This window comes from Colletotrichum tamarilloi (assembly GCF_030869305.1).
Source record: "Colletotrichum tamarilloi strain Tom-12 chromosome Unknown Scaffold_8.1, whole genome shotgun sequence".
Lineage (NCBI taxonomy): Eukaryota > Fungi > Ascomycota > Sordariomycetes > Glomerellales > Glomerellaceae > Colletotrichum > Colletotrichum tamarilloi.
This window is the reverse complement of record NW_026849391.1, coordinates 409,125-427,674: the sequence shown is the minus strand read 5'-3', so window position 1 is coordinate 427,674 and position 18,550 is coordinate 409,125. Positions and strand designations below refer to the sequence as shown.

Below are 18,550 nucleotides of genomic sequence, written 5' to 3'. Positions count from 1 at the left end.
GGCCGGGTCTGCAAGTCAAAAGTGGGGGCAGGTTCGCCCAACCACGGCCGGGTTTCGCTTTCAACCACTTTGGTCCGCTCGGAGCTCGAACCCCACGCTGCTGACCGTACCGTCTTAGCCAGGGGTGTCCCCCCATGGTCCACAGCTTGCCTCGACTATCAAAACCCAACCAATCCTATCAGATGCCGTCAAGTTCAAGAGAAGCTGTCTCAGACGCCAAGTCCCGAGCTTGGAATGTTCACGACGACACACAAAATGTAGGCATGTCTCAATCAGCCAAGAGCAAAGGAAAACAGCGCGACCCTCCGCCGTCCCTATTCCTTCATCCATCTCCCGCCGCCTCTCATGCCTCGTTACCGGGTATACTTGCGCCTGGAGCGCCGGCCACCTTGTCTGCTGGCGTCACACCTCTCCCTCAGCAGGCCATGAATATGCAACGGAATGGATCTCTTCATACGGGCTCGGTAGTCGCGCCATCCGTTGCGCGCCCTGTCCGGAATCTCAAGACCGCCGATAGCGCCCGTAGTAGCGACAGGACCGACGCGTTATGGGCCGAGATGCAGGCGACGCTCGAGGAGGTCGAGCTCTCGGCGTCAGGTGGAACTCACGTGTTTGGACCCGATCACGATCGCAAGCTGGAGGAGCTGAGGACAGCACAGATCGACCTGGCACAGGCATGGGCACGAAGTGAAGCCGATGAGGCCATTGAGATGACGGGCCAGCGCTCCAACACGTCAGCAGCCGGAGGCGAGGAGGTCCGCAACCTCAAGAGCGCAGTGCTAGGAGAGACGAGCGGCGTGGCGTCAGATGGCAACGAAGGACCGCGGAGCACGGGAAGCAACAATGGGCGACCAGGTAGCAGCGGGGGTACGGAGCGACTCGGTGCGAAACTCGAGCAGGAGACAGAGGTGGACATCTTGCTCGCACGCAAGAGGCGCGAGGCCAACGATCGGTACTTCCAACGGGTCAACAAAGGTGTTCTCGACGTCGTTGCCAAACTTGAACACGTTGCTGTTGCGATGCGGGCTGTTGAGCAGGAGACTAAGGATATCTGGGGCGAGAATGACAGCGCGATGGGCAGTGCGAAGGGGTAGAGGCAATCCTGTGATCTTTTTGTGTTTTGTTTGCCCTATTACCTGAAGCATCATCCAGGGCCACTGTATTACGACATCGTTGATTCTTTGCATGCTCGGGAAGGAGTTTCGTTGTTTGGTTATTATGGGCTGGCGTTGAGGATCACATGCATTGAGCGGCAGCACCCCACCAACGTCAGGTTGATAGATTGGCACTGGATGCTTATAGTATTAATTGATATCTCTAAGCCAGCTCAACGTTCCTGTTCAGGCTTTGTGAGGCGATCAACGAGGTCCACACAGTCTATACCAGCAAAGAACGACAAGCTGAAGATCACACTGGAACATTGAGCTCCATCGTCGGAGGAGCCGGATGAAGTCGTACACATGAGTCGGCTGGTGAGGTGCGACGGTACAATGGCTTGCCCATCGCTGTCACCGATCGCTAAATTGCTCCGAGTCTGCAGCGGGAGATGCGGGTGCACAAAGCGGTCGATTGCGCCATCGAATGTGGTGGTTACAGCTAGACGTTCTACACAACATTACACAATGCTACTATGTACAAGGTGGCACGTTGGGACAGGTGAAGTTGGTGAAGGTATACGGAGTATCGGAGCCCGAGATTGGTCCATGTCGCTATATTTCCACTGGTGACCTTCCTCACAGGGAAGGCCGAGTCCTGGCGGGACGACGGAGAGCACCCGTGACCGGAGGCGGAGGAAACAGCAAAGTGGGACTTTTGTTGCATGTCACCAGTTTGAATCCGCGCCAAGACCCTTGCCACTGCACACAGTTGGTGTGCTGCACGCTGAACGTACGGATAGTTTCCTGTCTTGTACCGAGACCCAGGAATCTGACGAAAATGCTGGCGAAAGAAAAAAGAGGTTGCACATGTCCATACTGCTTGCTAGCGCCACCAGGTTGTCCCATTATTGCCGGTTCCCACACCATTCTAGACGCAGACGACTGACGTATGTTACTGGCTGGAACCTGGCAAACTGGACGGAAAAGAGTGACAAACAGCAATGGAACACCTCCACTACTTCCAAGGGGGGCCACCACGGCTGACGGCGCTCCCTACTGGGCAGGTGGTCAACTAAGGTTCGGCTGGTGATTGCCCATCCCAGATGCCTTCCGTGCTGTGTCCCCATCCATTCAGCGGTCACTGGTCAGTCACCCTGCCATGACAAAGGGGAACCCAAACATCCATTCGATATCCATCAAGGCCCAGTTCAGTCCGTCCACGTCTAACTTGCTGAACTTCCTCTCTGCATCCACCCGTCCTTCACCAATCCGCGAGTCTCCAGCAACTTTCTCCAGTAACTCGCAAGCAACGATTAAATAACCGCAAACTCCCCACAAGACCCTTGAGCGCATTCGTCAAGCATACTACCTACCCTACAACACTGGCATTACCCTCATCCTCGACTTTGATCAATCGCCGCAAAGTCAGACTCTCGATACCGACCCGCATCAACATCCGCGATCGCAAAGAACTTCGTTCCACCCCTTTTCGACGACCTCATCAATCTCCGCAACCATGAGACCCTCCACCTTCCTCGTCGCCGCTCTGGCTGTCGTCCCCGGTGCTCTCGCCGTCGACCAGATGAAGTCCGTCATCGTCTGGGCCAAAACCGATTCCGTCGGTGACGACATCATTCAGAGGGCGAAGCAATCCATCATCGATGCCGGCGGTCAGATCACCCATACCTACTCTATGATTAGGTGAGGCATTACTCTTCCATCGGTTTGAGGTTTTTAAATCGCAGCTAACAGCGATCAGGGGATTTGCCGCCGTCACACCTGCTAAGGTCCTTGAATCGGTTCAAGCCTTTAGCGAAAGCCTCACAATCGAAGAGGACCACACCGTCACCAACTCCGTATAGATGGTAGCCTCATTATCGAACCAAGTTGTTCATCGATCGGGCACAACTGGCGACAGGCAATTTGCAAAGCATGCATCTGGTGAAAGATACAACAATGTGCGAAAAGGGACTTTGGCTGGACTAGGTCACGAGGACAATGATATCCGCCGCCTTTCCCGGCGGCTGCGACAGGGGCAAGCGAGGGGGCACTCATAATTACCATTGCCGTCATAGACGATTTATCACTACGGAGTCGGGAGTTTTCATCGATGAGAAGTGCCTCGGGGGCATCTTTTTCTGTATGGCTACAGCGAGGCTTGGGCCGCACCTGGTTCAATCCTGCTCGACGCCTTAAAAACAAGACCGAAAATCATAATCACAGCATACCTACTCATGACTTTGGTCTTTGCCTCGATTATTCCGCCACGTGTACGGGAATCCTTCTCAACTGACGGCCGCTTTATTTTGTACAGTGCTGACGTCGTGGCGTTCTACGATGATGTATCCCAGGTTCCGCATGCGGCTGACATCCACACAACGACGTTGATGAGAGACCTAAGCCTTGCGTGAACCCTTTCGACCTTCGAGGACCAATCCCTAAGGTGATGTACCTGATGAGTGGGGGATTCATGTGCGGCACGGAAAGCAGATGTGCAGATCAAAAGCGGATTTCTGCGTCTTCTAGCCTCCCCACTGCCGGCCAAGGATGCTGATTCAGCTTTATGCTAGGGATATAATCTGTCGCTGAGGGGCACAAGATTACTTGATATCTCGAGGCCTCGTCCAGAATGTTGAGATACTGCATGTGCTTGATTGCAGTGACGCAGCATGCTGCAGCAGCACCTCCTATTGCACGACAAGTCGGCGGTCTCCTCACGGGATGAAAGCCCGGTGTTTCTGATACCTCGCGTAATGCTCCAATTGGGTTGGGCAGAAAAAGCGCCTGGCAATCTCACACTCACAGACGTGTCAAAGCGCAATGTGGGGGGAGACTTTGGGAAAGCCACCAGGCTCTGAAGATGATGCAGTCAGTCTGTCACTAACCGATGAGAGACCTGAAGGGGGGGCTGAAGAGGGAATCTTTCAGTCTGCGTGCCTGCATATCTTGGGCATATCCGTAGGTATAATGGTGCTCTTTAGTTCGGCACGGAACCGTGGAGAAGGGTCCAAGGCGAACCGGTTGCAACCCTACGATGGATGACCGACCTCGTCAAGCTTTCGTGGAGAAGTCCATGCCGTATCGATGGGATGGCAATGTCGTCCATGATTTCGGTAACCGTATCCGTATTGTAGGCTCTGCCGGCCAAGAAGGGAGGAATCAGAATCACGATCAGGAGGGTGGTTGATTGTCGAGTAATGACCCAGGACCATCCGAGAAGATGACTTGGAGTCTGTGCTTATGGCTACAAAAATAGTGCAGTTTGAACAATGTTCGGCCGTGTTTGACAAGAAAAGCACTTTTCGACTGATGTTGACTTTGAACAAGAATCCGAGGTTCTCGGTGACCATGTGCAAACAATGATATTGTTCTTCACCCTGGCTTTGTGCACTTGGTCTTAAGGAGCCTTCCACCAAACGAAAATCTTGATTCTAAAAGGAAAAGCAAGAAAGAAAGGTGGCTTCTCAGCCATCAGCCCTCCCACGTTGCCGCCAAAGAAAGACCCAACGGTGCTGTCACCAATGGAAGCCTTGAAGATTGTCGAAGACTCGAAGGCATAGGGACTGCCCCACTGTAACATCGGGTCAACCCCTGGCAGTCCGTCCCGCTTCGCGTCACTTGGAGTTTCGGGCTTGGGGGCGGGAGGTACCTTAATAGAAAAACGGACAGGAGGATTGTATCTTTTCGCTGTGCGTTTGTCACCAACGTGCCGGGTCAAGAAAGGGATCAATACCTCTAGGCAAGCTCAGGTACCTCTGGATGATAAGCTGACGTATGAGCGGTAGTTGCGCAACACGCGCTAAGAATTCCCTAGGGCCTAGTTGCCTTTAACAATCGATAAGGAGGCCCAGGGAGCTTACCTTAGGTTGATGCAGGTCATGCAAGATTGAGTGTGGGTTCGACAGGAGGGAGCGGACGCCAGACGTGAACAATGCGCCTGTCTTTTTTGGCTTTTTGGGACGACAAGCCAAGCACCCGCGAACAAGAGACACATGCCTCTTTTTAATTTTGCTGCTGCTGCTGCCCTTGTCTCATACGACTGTGCGTAAACAAGGCCTCTATTCTCCTTACATTTCACTTTACACCGCCCTCCCCTCGGCCGACGAGGCTATTTTCCACCTACTCTGACCTGAACCTTTAATATCCCGTCAACCGCCGCTTCCTCCACCCCTAGCCGGAAAAGCCCCCTTTGCGATGAGAGCTTCCCGGGCCCATGGAACCACATTTCCCCTGCCCGCTTTGACTTGCAACAAGCACGAACACGACCGCAAAACGTTGTGGAACCGCGCGGGAGCCCTTTCGCCTTTTCCCACGTGCTCCAGCTCCAAACCATAAGGTACTTCACCTAGAGATACCTCACTAGCCTAGAAACATCTACGAAACTACGACGAAAGACGACCACGAAGACGACGAACGGTTACGAAACGAAAAGAACGGGCATCATGCCGTACTCAGGAAGCGCGCAGGCCGCGCTGGTGCAATGGGTAAGTCGCCGTGCTTTGCGCTCCCCTCCATATACATCTTCTCCCCCTTGTGTCCCCTCCGATGGGTCACTTCCCTTTCCCCAGTGTTGTCACTGACCGCTTCGTTTACGCCGTTCCAACATTATGCTGACTTAATGCTCGTTGCACAGGCAAACACATTTCCCCTGGATGGACAGGCAGACTCAATATCAGATTTCCTCGACGGACACCTGCTATCCAAGGTCCTCCAAGCACTCGACCCCTCCTTCGACTCCAATACCACCGAGGGCGAGCTATACGATGTCTACAAGGGCATACAGAGGCTAGTATATCGCGAGTGTCCGGGGCTTATTGGGCAGACCAAGCTTGCCGACATCAGACCCAGGGCGAGAGAAGCGCAGCCGGAGGCCATCAGTAAGGTATGCAACTATCCGTGTCCAGCCCAGCTACCCTTGTTCCGGCGCCGAGAACGCAAGTCCAAGCTAACGCAATCTTCTACTCAGCTTCTTGCCGTGCTATTTGCTGTTGCAATGCTTGGTAGCAACAACGAGCGATGGGTCACCCGTATCACCCAGGATATATCCGACAAGACGGTCCTCATGCAGCTTCAGCGGGTCACGCAAGACATGAGTACAGCTATCAACGATGCCGAGGCGGCGGACGTAGAAGAAATCTCCGAGATTGGGAACGAAAGCCACGATGTCGATCTCGCAATGGAAGCCGACAACATACGCCTCCGCTCTGACCTGGACAAGAAGGGAAAGTTGCTTGCGGATATGGAAACGCGCTTGGGCCACCTGCAGGAAAGTTACGACGATCTGAAAGAGGAGGTTGTTCGTAAGGGCAGGGAGCTTGAGGCGTTCCACGATGCCCAAGACGGTGCTGGTAAGGAGGTCATCAGGTCGCTCGAGCTGAAGCTGCGCGAGCAGGACGAGCTTATTGCCAACCAGGAGGCGCAGGCTGAAGATGATCGCATAGCCAAGGAGCGGCTGACGAGCGAAGTTTCGGCACTCAAAGCCAAGACGCAGAAGCTTGAGACGCTTGACGATGAGGTCAAGGAGCTACGGTTCAAGAATGAGGAACTATCCCGCAAGGCCAACATGGTTGAGCGGTACAAGCAGAAGCTCGAGGCGCAGTCTACATTGTCAAAAGAGATGGACAATTTGCTCTACGAAAAGGAGCAGATGCAGCGCGATCTCATTGAGTATGAAAAGGTTCTGAAGAGAAATCAGGCCTTGGAGCAGACCAACGAGCAGTACGCTTCAAAGCTCAGAGATTACGAGCTGCAGTACGTTGAGTTGGATGCTCAGCGCCGGGCTCTTCACGATGACACTATGCAGTTGAGAGCTCGCCTCGCAACGCTTGATGCGCAGCGTCTCTCCGATGAGCATCTCATCTCCGAGCTGCAGGAGCAGATCAACTCGGGCACCCCGGGTGCTCTGTCTCCCGACGCTGGTACTGCGGGCTTCAGTCTCGAGCAGGAGCTTGAGGGTGTTAGCAGCGCCGCCCCACCCAACCTCAGCCTCGAGGTCTCTCGTCTCAAGGCAGAGAACAACTTGCTGCGGAACGGTATGGGATCTGGACCAGAAAACACTCGATTGCGTCAGGAGCTCGAGGAGGAGCGCAGGCAACGTGAACGTATCCAGGGAACTTACAACGACACCTTCGAGAAGCACCAGATTGCGGAGGCCCAAATCAGCGCTCTGATCGAGAGCAGTGGCGAAAAGTTAGTTGAAATCGTTGACACAGCTATGCGACTAGGCGTGGGCAAAGTGCTAACTCAAGAATTCCACCACAGCGAGGTGCTAGCCAACCTGAGAATCCAACTTGCTCAAAAGGCCCATGAACTTGAGAGTGAGAGGAGGAAGAACAGCGAGATCCAAGCTCAGCTCTCTGACAAGGATCGCGAACTCCTCAGCGCAAGGACCGATCTCTCAGCCGTCGCAAAGGATAGCGTTGATGCCCTCGAGGAACTCAAGTCTACTGACCAACTTATTTCCGGTTCAATCCGCGAAGAACTCGAGGCAGCGCGGCAACAGCTGAAAAATTTCGGCACTGACCTCGAAGAACAGCGGAGCTCACTTATCAACGCCCTACTTGAGAAAGACAAGCTTCGGAAAGACCTTGACGAGGCGAAGGATGGCTCGAGTGCGGAGCCGACGGAGGCCGCCCAGAAGCTCCAGGAGAAGGTTGACAAACTGCGTGTCAGGCTCAAAGAGCGCCAATCGGTGAGTTCCCTCAGATCTCTTGCAAACGCCCTAGCCCTACAACATCGAAATGCCGAAGGCGGTGTGCCCCAAACTCCCGGTACCCCGTCCGGAGCTGTGTTGTACGATAGCCGCCCGAATGCGCGGATCTTAGTCCCTACATGTCACCCCCATCTTGACCTGCCTTCCCAAGCACCAAAATCTCCTTTGAGTCTTAGACCGAGAGTAAGCTGGTGGAGGAAGGTCTTCAGGCGGTCAAAGTTGTCCATTTGATGGCCCTTTGTATTGGGAATCATGAGATGAGGGGTTCATGGCTGACGGTTTTTTGTTTTTCAGCAATTGGAGAAATCCGAGCAGGATAAATACGACTTGCAGCGGAAGCTCAAGGCAGCCGAAGGCGGAGAAGCTGCCGCGGCTCAGAAGGTACGTTACTATCATGCTACAACGGTCTCAATTGCACTATATTGGGCTTGGACATCATGGTCTCGCCTTGATCATGATGACAAAGGAGAACCGGGTCGGCTGACAAAGACGGCGTCAACAGGCTGCGAGCGATCAAATCATCAAGAACCTCCAGCGCGAGAACGCTCTTATTGCGACGGCGTGGTACGATCTTACTAGCCGTATTCAGAGCAACCACGTCGTCTTGCAAAGGCGGAATGAAGCCCCCAAGAGCTGGCTGGGCAAACAAAGGCAGATGGTCAATGGTTAGTTTGATGTCTTTATGAGGCCGGGACACGAGTGTTTGAAGACTGACTGTCTACACCCATAGCCACTCCTAGGAGATGAGGCAATCTTCCGAATCCATAGCCTTGCATCGTCCGCGCATCGTATGATGACTTGGCTCCTCTTCACTTAACATATCCAGGTTCACATTACAGCCCTTGGCGAGAACTAGCAACCTACCCTTACCTCAACCTTACCTCATCTTGCGCTGGAGTAGGAGAATATCTCGGCGTTGGTTTTCCACTGTCTTCTTTTTCTACTTCCTCCTTCCGTGTCTTAGCGAATTAAAGGGGATGGATTGGCTGGCCTGCATCTCGGGTACCATTGCATTGCACTGCGCCGGTGGCTGGGTGGTATACTGTCTCCTCTCTTCTTCATCTTCCCCATCTACACTTTTATCAAGTCCTTTTTCTTCCTGCAGCCTCATCATACTCTTCCACTTTCATGTATAGCTTTTTTCTTCCAGCTTGCGGGAGGTTTACAAGCCCGTCGGCTTCCCGTTTTCGTGGCAACGCAGGTACTCTTTCTGGTGACTTGAGAATAGAATCGAATCTTCATTAACACATGTACATGTCTGTGTCACTTAACAAAGTGACATGTCATCTCGCGCTCAACGTCATTGAAGGCTCCGTTCTGCGGGCCGTTTCGTGAACCGGCTCGATAGCGGGGCATTCACCACACGAAGATTCCGGATCTGCGAAGCCAAGTGAGTAAGTGAGTCGGCATTGAACATGAGCAACTGCGGGACCCCCTTTCCCAGGACTTGAGAAGCTCAGATCAAAGATCATACCGCCATCGGTATTTCGCTGTTCCGGCTTGCCGATATACTGGCCGCTCAGTCGGGTTCATCGGATGTCGCTGACAGAGCAATCGGACGTAGTACCTTGGGTATGAGACCTTTGGGGTTCGCTGTGGTCCGGGTCGGCGTCGGGGGGGCCCCGCGGCCCCACTCATTTCGCTTCTTCGAGAAGCACCGACGAAGCCCGAATCCGGCCAGCGTGTTCCCCTTTTCCCCAAGTACGCGTCTCCAGGGTGTCTGCGTCGCGATTCAGGAAAACGGAAGGAATGACATCACGGCATTTAGATATCCAACAGTTCGAGCACAGGGCAATTAGGACCATGGAAGGAAAATTTGCGAGGCCATCCAACTGCAAACCGCCGGTTTTGGTTATTAGTGAGACAATAAAGTTGTTGTTTTACATACAAGCGTGCGACGGAAGGGGTTTTCTACACGGTACAACTGATCCTGGCCACGTTGACGCAAAAAAAAGACATAAACCAGCCCAGTCCTGTTGATCTCAACAGCTTCGGGGGGTGGACGAGGACGAGTCCTTTCCAGTCCATTTCATGATCCATAAAAGAGTCCCATAAAAAAGTTCCTCCGATCCACGCCCTCCTTTCTTCTGGTCATATCGTTGATCCAGAAGATAGAGAGCCAAAGTAAGAGACGCTGTAAATGAAGACCTTTTTCTCCGTTTCCACCTGATCGGCTTGTGGTGCGCAGCGGCCGGGGGGCTGTGGACGGGGCGGCGCGCTGGCGGGAGCAAAGGCTGGGAAGCCTGTGCCCGCTTAGTTCTTTCCGGCAATGCGGCTCAGAATGCCGGAGGCGTGGCCACCCTTGCGCTGCTCGTCCAAGACCTCAAGCATGTTCTTCCATACCTGGCCGGGCTGCTGCGACGCGTCGAGACCCTTCCAGATACCATTCTGCTTGTAGTAGTTGACGACGGGGGCGGTCTGGGCGTGGTAGGTGGCAAGACGCTTCTTCAGGGCCTCGGCGTTGTCGTCGCTGCGCTGGATGAGGGGCTCGCCGGTGATGTCGTCCTTCATGTACTCCTTGGGAGGGTTGAAGGTGCTGTGGTAGCTGCGACCGCTGGCGGGGTGGACGAGGCGGCCAGTGATACGAGCGACGAGCAGTGAGTCGTCGATCTGGAGCTCAACGGCGTGCTGAAGCGTCTGGTTGCGAGCCTTGAGCATGGTATCGAGACCCTCGGCCTGGGGGACGGTACGAGGGAAACCGTCAAGGATGAAGCTACGTCGTTCCAGTTAGCAACGCTTCCTCAGTAGTGGCCAGTTAACCGTCAGGCCGGTTCTCTGGCAGGGCAAAGATGTGCCATACCCTCCCTTGCACTCCTTGTTGTTGTCGAGCTCCTCCTTGATCATGCCAATGACGATGTCGTCACTGACCAGACCGCCCTGGTCCATGATCTTCTTAGCCTCCCGGCCGAGCGGAGTCTTCTTGGCGACCTGGGATCGCAGCATGTCGCCAGTGGCCTGCGAGTGTGATGGACGGTTAGAAATGATCTAGAGCGTAGCAGCACGTCAAGACAATGTCAATTGACTTACCAAGTGGCAGCAGTTGAACTTCTCCTTGATCTTGGGGGCTTGAGTGCCCTTGCCTGTGCGGAATACCATCATCAGTACGACTGTCGCGACACAAATAGCACGTGTAAAAATGCTCAATTGGAGCTACATACCGGCACCGGGGGGGCCGATGAGGATCATGCGAACCTCCTCGGTGGAGAGCTTGCCGGAGCCGCCAGCTGCGCGGTCCTCCAGAGACTTGATTCTGGACTCGAGGCTCTCGACCGTGTTGGTCAGCTTCTTGACTGCTTCCTCAACGAGACTGCTCATTTTGACGGTTGGTGAAGGTATTGATATGGCCGGACCGAGGCTAACGATAGGAGGGAGGAGGAGCAAAGAGATGCACGAGTGTGGCTACGAGGGGGAAAGGAGGAAGAGAGGAGAGGAGAGGATGATGGAGTCGAGGTCGAAAGTTGGACTGGGGGGAGCAGTGCGAACTAAAGCTTTTGCGGGAAAAATGATTGCGAGAGAGGTTGAGAAATCGCTGCAAGGTCCTGACAGGCCAAGTCGTCCAGGTTCCGCCTCCAGTTTGTGCCAGGTACCGCCTACATCGTACCGAGCTTTGCGCTTTCCACGGCCCCGTTGAGTGCAGGTGACAGGCCACTGAGCGGCCCCAGTGCAGGAATGGAGGCTGGTCATTGGCCAGAGTGGTCCTCCGAGGGACCGCTGGACTTTCTGCTGGGGAACAGGGTGGCAGGCGTTCGTTCGGCTGTTTCGCAGCGTAACAGCGCCCTCCATATTTCCGCCTTGGTGCCACTGCGTGCGCTTCCGTTACAGCGCTCCGGCTGCCATTGGCTCGTCCTCGCCGTTGTCTCTCCGCCGAGGTCCAGCGCGGATACGTACTGTCTACATCGGGGGATAGTACCGCGAGCCATTGGGGCCTGCTCAGTGTTTACGGCCCGGCTAGGTAGCTTGCGGATAAGGCACGGCATCAGAAGCTCTCGAGAATGATCCCCCGGCGCACCGGATGGGACGCCATGTATGAGGTCACTGGGTCAAGATTTTTTGTTTTCCAAGTGGTTTTTTGGTGCATTTGGTGCCTTTTGATGCGGCATGTGAGTCTCTTGGGGTCATCCCAGTCACCCGCAATTCTCCGAACGCCGCACTTGACTTCGTGTCCATCTGTTACTTGTCACCTTGAGGTTGGCTATTCCTGACGGAAATAAGTCCGTCATCGAATTCCTCAGTCAGCGAGTTACTGTGTTACTGAGCACGGAATGAAGAGAATCTCGCAGGCCGATTGCGGACTCGACCGTCTGGGGCCTTTTTCAGAGATCTTGTCCAATGAACAGATATCGGACGTGCGCTTCCATTCCCTGCGCTGTCGCACGGCCCGAGCTGTGGCTGATCGCTGCTTGCGGCTCAATAATCGTGGCGAGAGACTTGCTGACTCAGAAAGAGCTTGCACACGTGACCTGGCGAGGCTCGAGCTTCCAATTGCTTGCACCTAGGCCCGATTCGTAGCTTAGCTAGGCGGGAAGGCAGCCTTAGCAGTTACGACACCACCACCACCATCACATACCCTGCCTCTACTACACCCACCACAGCCCGAAACCACCACCGATTCAGCAACCCTCTATCTTCCCCCGAACCCGAACCAATCGACCTAGCGAAGCTACGAAATCCCTCTATCATGCCTGCCACCACCGCAGAGACTCTGTCTCTCGTTCAGCGGAATGTCTCCGTTGCCCCTCTCGTGCTTCTTTCCGTCGTCGACCACTACAATCGCGCGGTAGCCAAGGGATCGAAACGGAGAGTGGTGGGTGTTCTGCTGGGTTCAAATGACGGAAACAATGTCCGCGTATCCAACAGTTTCGCAGGTAAGGACTACTTGAGCGGAAGCTATCCATCTAGATCATCCCCGCGGTACTAATACATGCTCGCAGTGCCGTTCGAGGAAGATGATAAGGACCCCTCAGTGTGGTTCCTGGACCACAACTACGTCGAGGGAATGAATGATATGTTCAAGAAGGTCAACGCGAGAGAAAAGCTGATCGGCTGGTACCACTCCGGCCCCAAGCTGCGGGCGTCCGATCTCGAGATCAACGAGCTGTTCAAGCGCTACACCCCCAACCCGCTACTAGTCATCATTGACGTCCAGCCAAAGGAGGCGGGTGTGCCGACGGACGCATACTTCGCCGTCGAAGAGATCAAGGATGTGAGTGGCATTAGGTTATGCCGTACGAAGCCACTGCTAACAAATCTGATTGTAGGATGGTACCACCACGTCAAGAACCTTCGTCCACACCCCGTCGATCATCGAGGCCGAGGAAGCAGAGGAGATTGGTGTCGAGCACCTCCTTCGTGACATCCGCGATGTCGCTGTTGGAACCCTCTCGACGAGAATAACAAACCAGCTTCAGTCACTCCAAGGGCTGCATCTTCGTCTCCGCGATATCGGTGCCTACCTCCAGAAGGTTCTCGACGGCCAGCTGCCCGTGAACCATGCCATCCTGGGCAACCTGCAGGATGTCTTCAACCTCCTTCCCAACCTGTCCACGCCAAAGGCCGATGGCAAGTCCAGCGGCGGCGAGCTCTCTCACGCCATGAGCATCAAGACCAACGACCAGCTCATGGCCATCTACCTTAGCAGTTTGATCCGCGCCATCACTGCCTTCCACGACCTTATCGAGAACAAGATTCAGAACCGACAGCAGGCAGAGGAGAAGGAGGCCAAGAAGGAGGAGGAGGCGAACGGCAAGGACGGAAAGAAGGACGATAAGGCGAACGGTGTAAACGGCGAGAACAAGGAGGCCTCTGACAAGGAGAAGGAGGCGAAGAAGGAGAAGAAATAGAGGACTGCGCGACGACGCAGTGGACGGAGAAACCACACGCATTCAAAACACGGGAACTGATACCCGCGATAGACACTGGGGCGTGGGCATGTCATAATATCTCGGCGTCCTGGGGGGCAAGGCCGGGGAGGGAACAGGCAAATTCACAAGAAAAGAATATGCCTTGTACAATGATAGCATGTTTTGACTGATGCCCTGAGACTCCCCCCGTGTTACTCTTCATCCAAGTGCTACACTGTCCAGTGACTACAAATCCGCAACTAACCCCGCCATCTCCTCCCTGCTCACTCTCCTCTCAGTGACATATTTCCCCAAAGTATCCGCCCACTGCTCGGAGAGAAGACAAGCGAGCAGGTGTTTGCAGCAAGGCACACCACCATCATCCACGCCGTCCAGGCTCAGGCCTCCAAACTGCCAGTCACTCGCCTCGCGGTTGTCGGCCTCCCCGTCGTTCTCGACTTCATCTGCGCCCATGATGACCAGGTCCGAACGTACGTCGTGGCCCCCGCCGCCGCTGCCGCCGCTGCTGGCGCTGACGACTGCCGGAAACGCTTCGTACGCAAAGTTGGCGCAGGAGCAGTTCCAGGCGTCGAGGTGGACGAGGTACGTCGTCGACGCGGAGGCTGATGTCGCGACGGCGTGGTGTCTGCGGGTCATTGTTGAGGCTACGGAGCGGACGAGGTGGAATGCGGCGGCGGCTGATGGAGCTTGGTTTGTCGCTGGTTGGAGGCGGGGTGGTGGTGGTGGTGACCCCTGTCCATCGGCGGCCGCTTCGGACGCGGCGTCGTTGGGATTGATACTGGGTTGACGTTGGCGGGCGGCGGGTGCGGGGTTGGCGGGGTTGTTTCCTTCTCGGTGGTCGTGGCCGCGGCCGAGGCCGGCGGAGGGAGGGGTGGTGGCCTCCGGAACCACGCGGGTGACGAGGTTCCGGTCTAGGAGGTCCAGGGCCGGGAGAAGGAGGGAGGGAAAGAGGACGTGGAGGGTTACCAGGAGCGGACGGTGGGATTGCGGGAGGGTTTTGAGGGGGTTTGCTGCGTCGGCTGCGTCGTTGCCGGCGGTGTTTCCTGGCGGTGGTAGAGGGGCCGAGGTGAGAGAGTTGATGAGGTCAGTGATGAGGATGCGGGGTGTCGGCAGGGTGTCTGACTGCGTTGATACCGGTGAGAAAGAAGACATGGCCCAGCCCTTCTCGCCCTGCTTCTGGGTTGCGAGTATCGTTTGGTTTGTTGTTGAACGATGACGGTATTGAGAGATAGAAATTGCGGTTCACTGAGCGAGGTTTGTAATGTGCTGCCTGGTTCACAGGTGTGAGGCTCATCAGCCAGAACTCATAGTCACCGAATTTGGCTCCGGATTGTACGCCCTATATGAGATGGAAGTCTGCATTCCCCAGCTTCGCCACAAATGAGGTTCTTATCAGTCGAATATTTGACCGAAGCTGGAATACCAAAACTCCGAAGCAATCAGGACGCAAGGTGATGAACAGAAGAAAATGTCTCTTTTGAGTTTTGCCGCCTCACAGCTTTTGTCTAATAATCACATTATGTCCGCCGCAAAATTTGGCATAATCTTACAGCAAATATCGCTTGCATCCGGTGCTCCGTAACCAGGTTCCCTCTTCTCCCCCTTCCCCTTATTTCTTCAGCCCTTCCTCTAAACCCACTCCTTGGGCGCTCTGAGGACATCCACGAGGCGTTGCTCGCGGCTCTTGGGCTCGGGCTCATGCATGTACTTCCAGCTGGCCGTCAGGGGCAGACTCATGAGGATACTCTCGACTCTGGAGCCGGGGGTGTTGAGGCCAAAGGCGGTGCCGCGGTCGTGGACAAGGTTGAACTCGACGTACTTGCCTCTGCGAATCTGCTGCCAGTCCTTCTCGGCCTCGTTGAAGGGCATGTCCTTTCTCTTCTCGAGGATGGGGAGGTAGCCGGGCAGGAAGGATTTGAGGCAGTCCTGGATGAAGGCAAAAGTGTTCTCGCGATCCTTTTCGGTCTCGTCGAGGTCGTCAAAGAAGATGCCGCCGACGCCGCGGCACTCGCCACGGTGCTTGTTGTAAAAGTACTCGTCGCACCACTTCTTGAAGCGCGGGTAGTAGCTCTTGTCGTGCGAGTCGCACGTCTCCTTGAGCGTCTTGTGGAAGTGCACAGCGTCCTCGTCAAAGAGGTAGGACGGGGTCAGGTCGCTGCCGCCGCCGAACCACCAAGCCTGGGAGGTGCCGTCGGGGTTCGACGTCTCAAAGTAGCGGTAGTTGAGGTGGACCGTCGGGGCCATGGGGTTCTTGGGGTGCAGGACCATGCTGAGGCCGGCGGCGAAGAAGGGGAGGGAGTCGACGTTGTCGTCGAGGTTCTTGTGGTTCACGCGCATCTTGGCGATGGCGGGCTTGGGGAGGGTGCCGTAGACGACGGACACGCCGACGCCGCCCTTCTCAAAGACGTTGCCGTCCTGGAGCACGCAGGTGATGCCGCCGCCGCCCTCTTTCCGGTTCCATTCGTCCTTGCGGAACTTGGTGCCGTCGACCTTTTCGAGCTCCTTGACGATGATCTGTTGCTGTTCCTTGATGAACTTTTCCATGCGCAGACGCATGGGCGAGTCGACGGTAACTTCGGACTCCCGCTTGGTCAGGGCATCGCGCTCGGCCAGGGTCGGCGGATCGAGTTGGAAGGGTTCTTGGACGGCCTAGATCGGAGAGTGATGTTAGCGACGGGGGAGCTTTGATGCATCAATGGGAAAGGCGGAAGCTCCGGCATTGGGGGAGGTATTTGGGTTCGTGGTGGTGAAGGGTATATGTTGCAGTACCATCTTGTAGGCGATGGGAGCTGCAGCAGCGAGACCAATTGCGCCAATGAGGAAGCGGCTATAAGCGGCACCGGATTGTTGACCCTTGAAATGGGACTTTGAAGAGGAGGAGACGAGTCTGCGACCGAATTGAAGCTGTGGCTGCTTGGTGATGATGGCGATTCTAGTTCGAGAGCTGGCGAATTGTGCAAGCAACCTCTGTGATTGCTTTGTGGATGCCATGATGGGCGACAAGGAATATAAATACAAACTCTATAATGGGAACGAACAACGAAGAAAAGAGCGACTTGGGTTGTTACAGGGAGGGAAAATCGGATGATTCGTTCTCAAGTGAGAGGCATAAGACCACTGGGTTGCAATCATGGACTGACTGGAACGTCGTTCGAGGATTGAGCCAGTCAGGCCAGCTGTAAAAGTAAATTCCGAAATCGTTCCACGTTGGTTAGGTGCGGGACCCCTGTCGCCCTTGCGCCGACCCAACGGAGCAGCATTGCACCTCAGCACTGGAGCTGTCCATCCAGCGCATCCACAGCCTGGACCGGGCTCTCTGCCGGCTCTGGGCCGCTGGAGAGGTGGGGTGAGGACCAGTGAGTCCGAGAATTGTGTATGTGACGCCGAACGCCGGACATGCTTCAACGGACCAACACGCGGTGAGGAAATGCCCCTGTATTGTTGCATGCTTATTTGTAGCTGTCATAGACCTGCAAAGTGATGGCCTTCGTCCAACCATACAGCAGTTTGGCTTTTCAATCCATCAGGCCAAGAGGCGTAGAACTCTTCTATGCCCTTGATAGGGTAGGTAGGTAGGAAGGGTAGCTCGCGTTCGCTCTCCTTCTGCAAGGTAAGCGGAAATGCAACCTTGGGTGCGCGGGGTGGAATGCCGGAATCTTCTTTTCCTCTTACAGAATCAAATAAGTCTTGAAACGCCTAAGTGTCTCTTTCAGAATAATTTCATCATATATGTATTCACACTTTTTCTTGGGTCTTGACTTGTGTTATCAAGTACATATATAATGAAAAGCAGCACAAGGATGAGAGCTGCTCAGCTGCCATCATGTCGGGAAAGGTAAAAGCGCTTGCATTCGCTTCCAATCTCTCAAGGGACCTGAGATCGGTTATCGGAGGTCCAGAGTGGGGTCGCTTAAGTAAGATGGACAGATAAGAGCACTTGGGCCGCGTGGGTTAAAGTCCAGTGACAGTTCCTCTCTGTTGATGTCAACCTGGGACCTGAAGGGTCAATTGTTCCCGTGGTCGCTCAAAGTCCCATTGTGAGTGGGCTTTCGCAAACTGCTTCCCTCTCACCTCTTACTGGGGACAAATGACGTCAAGACGAGGATAGGTAGTCTGCAAAGGCATTGTACAAACTCCCCCGTCCAAGGCTCTGAGTGACAATGCACTTCAAGCGGCTTTGAAGACAACAAACAGCATTGCATGCACAGACAAGGCCGGCTTGCGTGCACGTATCAGGAGGTTGCGACTACGGTGATCCCGTGAGAGCTTTCAGCGGCTTACAGCCCCGTCTGAAAAGGGAACCAACCTCAGGTAGGCCCCTACTCTTTGGACCTAAGCAACTAAGGTAAGGCAAGGTACTCGTACTCCAATAGAATGGGACAGTGTGCCAGGACCTTCTCCTGTGACTCAAATCGGATCCAGAAAGGCGTGACAGGCTGCCAGGCTGTGTCAAGTGGCTGCGTGGACGGTCAGCTGCCTGCCTGTGGTCAATCTTTGCCCCAGCACCCGGAGCACCTGCGCTGGCCTCACAGTCTCACTGCGCCGCTGATTGCTGGGATTGCTGGGATGGCATCGGTGTCTTGCCCCGCTCCGATAATCCGATAAGGATAAGGACGGGAGGACCTGGAGTGCTGGAGTGGGAGGGAGCTGGCTGATGCAATGAGGATGAATGAGGATGGGGAGGGGAGGGGAAGGGGGGCGTGGGGTTGAGTTGAGCACCTCTCTCACCGGCTTAGTCATTCCGCGGCCATCAATGGATGTCACCCACCAGCCAATACACCGCGGAAAGGTACCTAGCTGGGCTTAGGTTCCTGCCTTTCTGGGTGCTCTGCTTTACCAACCAGCCGCCTGAGCCACCCAGACACTTCCAGTCAGTGACC

General features: G+C 55.0%; 8 protein-coding genes across 8 annotated transcripts; 4 read left to right on the top strand and 4 right to left on the bottom strand.

The window, feature by feature from the left end:
* Positions 1–182: 182 nt before the first annotated feature.
* CTAM01_03490 (uncharacterized protein) lies at positions 183–1,094 on the top strand (the record flags this gene model as incomplete). The annotated part of the gene is made up of 1 exon (XM_060519525.1): positions 183–1,094. One exon carries the CDS (start codon positions 183–185, stop codon positions 1,092–1,094), a length of 912 nt encoding a protein of 303 aa, XP_060385731.1.
* Positions 1,095–2,613: 1,519 nt separating this feature from the next.
* CTAM01_03489 (uncharacterized protein) lies at positions 2,614–2,959 on the top strand (the record flags this gene model as incomplete). Its single annotated transcript, XM_060519524.1, has 2 exons — positions 2,614–2,798; positions 2,857–2,959. 2 exons carry the CDS (start codon positions 2,614–2,616, stop codon positions 2,957–2,959), a joined length of 288 nt encoding a protein of 95 aa, XP_060385730.1.
* Positions 2,960–5,539: 2,580 nt separating this feature from the next.
* On the top strand, positions 5,540–8,665 carry CTAM01_03488 (uncharacterized protein; the record flags this gene model as incomplete). The annotated part of the gene is made up of 7 exons (XM_060519523.1): positions 5,540–5,581; positions 5,731–5,979; positions 6,064–7,286; positions 7,359–7,788; positions 8,104–8,190; positions 8,312–8,474; positions 8,649–8,665. The coding sequence occupies 7 exons, from the start codon at positions 5,540–5,542 to the stop codon at positions 8,663–8,665; spliced, it is 2,211 nt and encodes a 736-aa protein (XP_060385729.1).
* A 1,397-nt stretch (positions 8,666–10,062) lies between these two features.
* CTAM01_03487 (adenylate kinase) lies at positions 10,063–11,124 on the bottom strand (the record flags this gene model as incomplete). Its single annotated transcript, XM_060519522.1, has 4 exons — positions 10,063–10,522; positions 10,610–10,764; positions 10,837–10,889; positions 10,968–11,124. 4 exons carry the CDS (start codon positions 11,122–11,124, stop codon positions 10,063–10,065), a joined length of 825 nt encoding a protein of 274 aa, XP_060385728.1.
* Positions 11,125–11,489: 365 nt separating this feature from the next.
* On the bottom strand, positions 11,490–11,729 carry CTAM01_03486 (uncharacterized protein; the record flags this gene model as incomplete). The annotated part of the gene is made up of 1 exon (XM_060519521.1): positions 11,490–11,729. One exon carries the CDS (start codon positions 11,727–11,729, stop codon positions 11,490–11,492), a length of 240 nt encoding a protein of 79 aa, XP_060385727.1.
* Positions 11,730–12,487: 758 nt separating this feature from the next.
* On the top strand, positions 12,488–13,649 carry CTAM01_03485 (Mov34/MPN/PAD-1 family protein; the record flags this gene model as incomplete). Its single annotated transcript, XM_060519520.1, has 3 exons — positions 12,488–12,674; positions 12,741–13,012; positions 13,068–13,649. The coding sequence occupies 3 exons, from the start codon at positions 12,488–12,490 to the stop codon at positions 13,647–13,649; spliced, it is 1,041 nt and encodes a 346-aa protein (XP_060385726.1).
* Positions 13,650–13,895: 246 nt separating this feature from the next.
* On the bottom strand, positions 13,896–14,822 carry CTAM01_03484 (uncharacterized protein; the record flags this gene model as incomplete). Its single annotated transcript, XM_060519519.1, has 1 exon — positions 13,896–14,822. One exon carries the CDS (start codon positions 14,820–14,822, stop codon positions 13,896–13,898), a length of 927 nt encoding a protein of 308 aa, XP_060385725.1.
* A 477-nt stretch (positions 14,823–15,299) lies between these two features.
* CTAM01_03483 (coproporphyrinogen III oxidase) lies at positions 15,300–16,661 on the bottom strand (the record flags this gene model as incomplete). Its single annotated transcript, XM_060519518.1, has 2 exons — positions 15,300–16,319; positions 16,440–16,661. 2 exons carry the CDS (start codon positions 16,659–16,661, stop codon positions 15,300–15,302), a joined length of 1,242 nt encoding a protein of 413 aa, XP_060385724.1.
* Between the last annotated feature and the right edge of the window lie 1,889 nt (positions 16,662–18,550).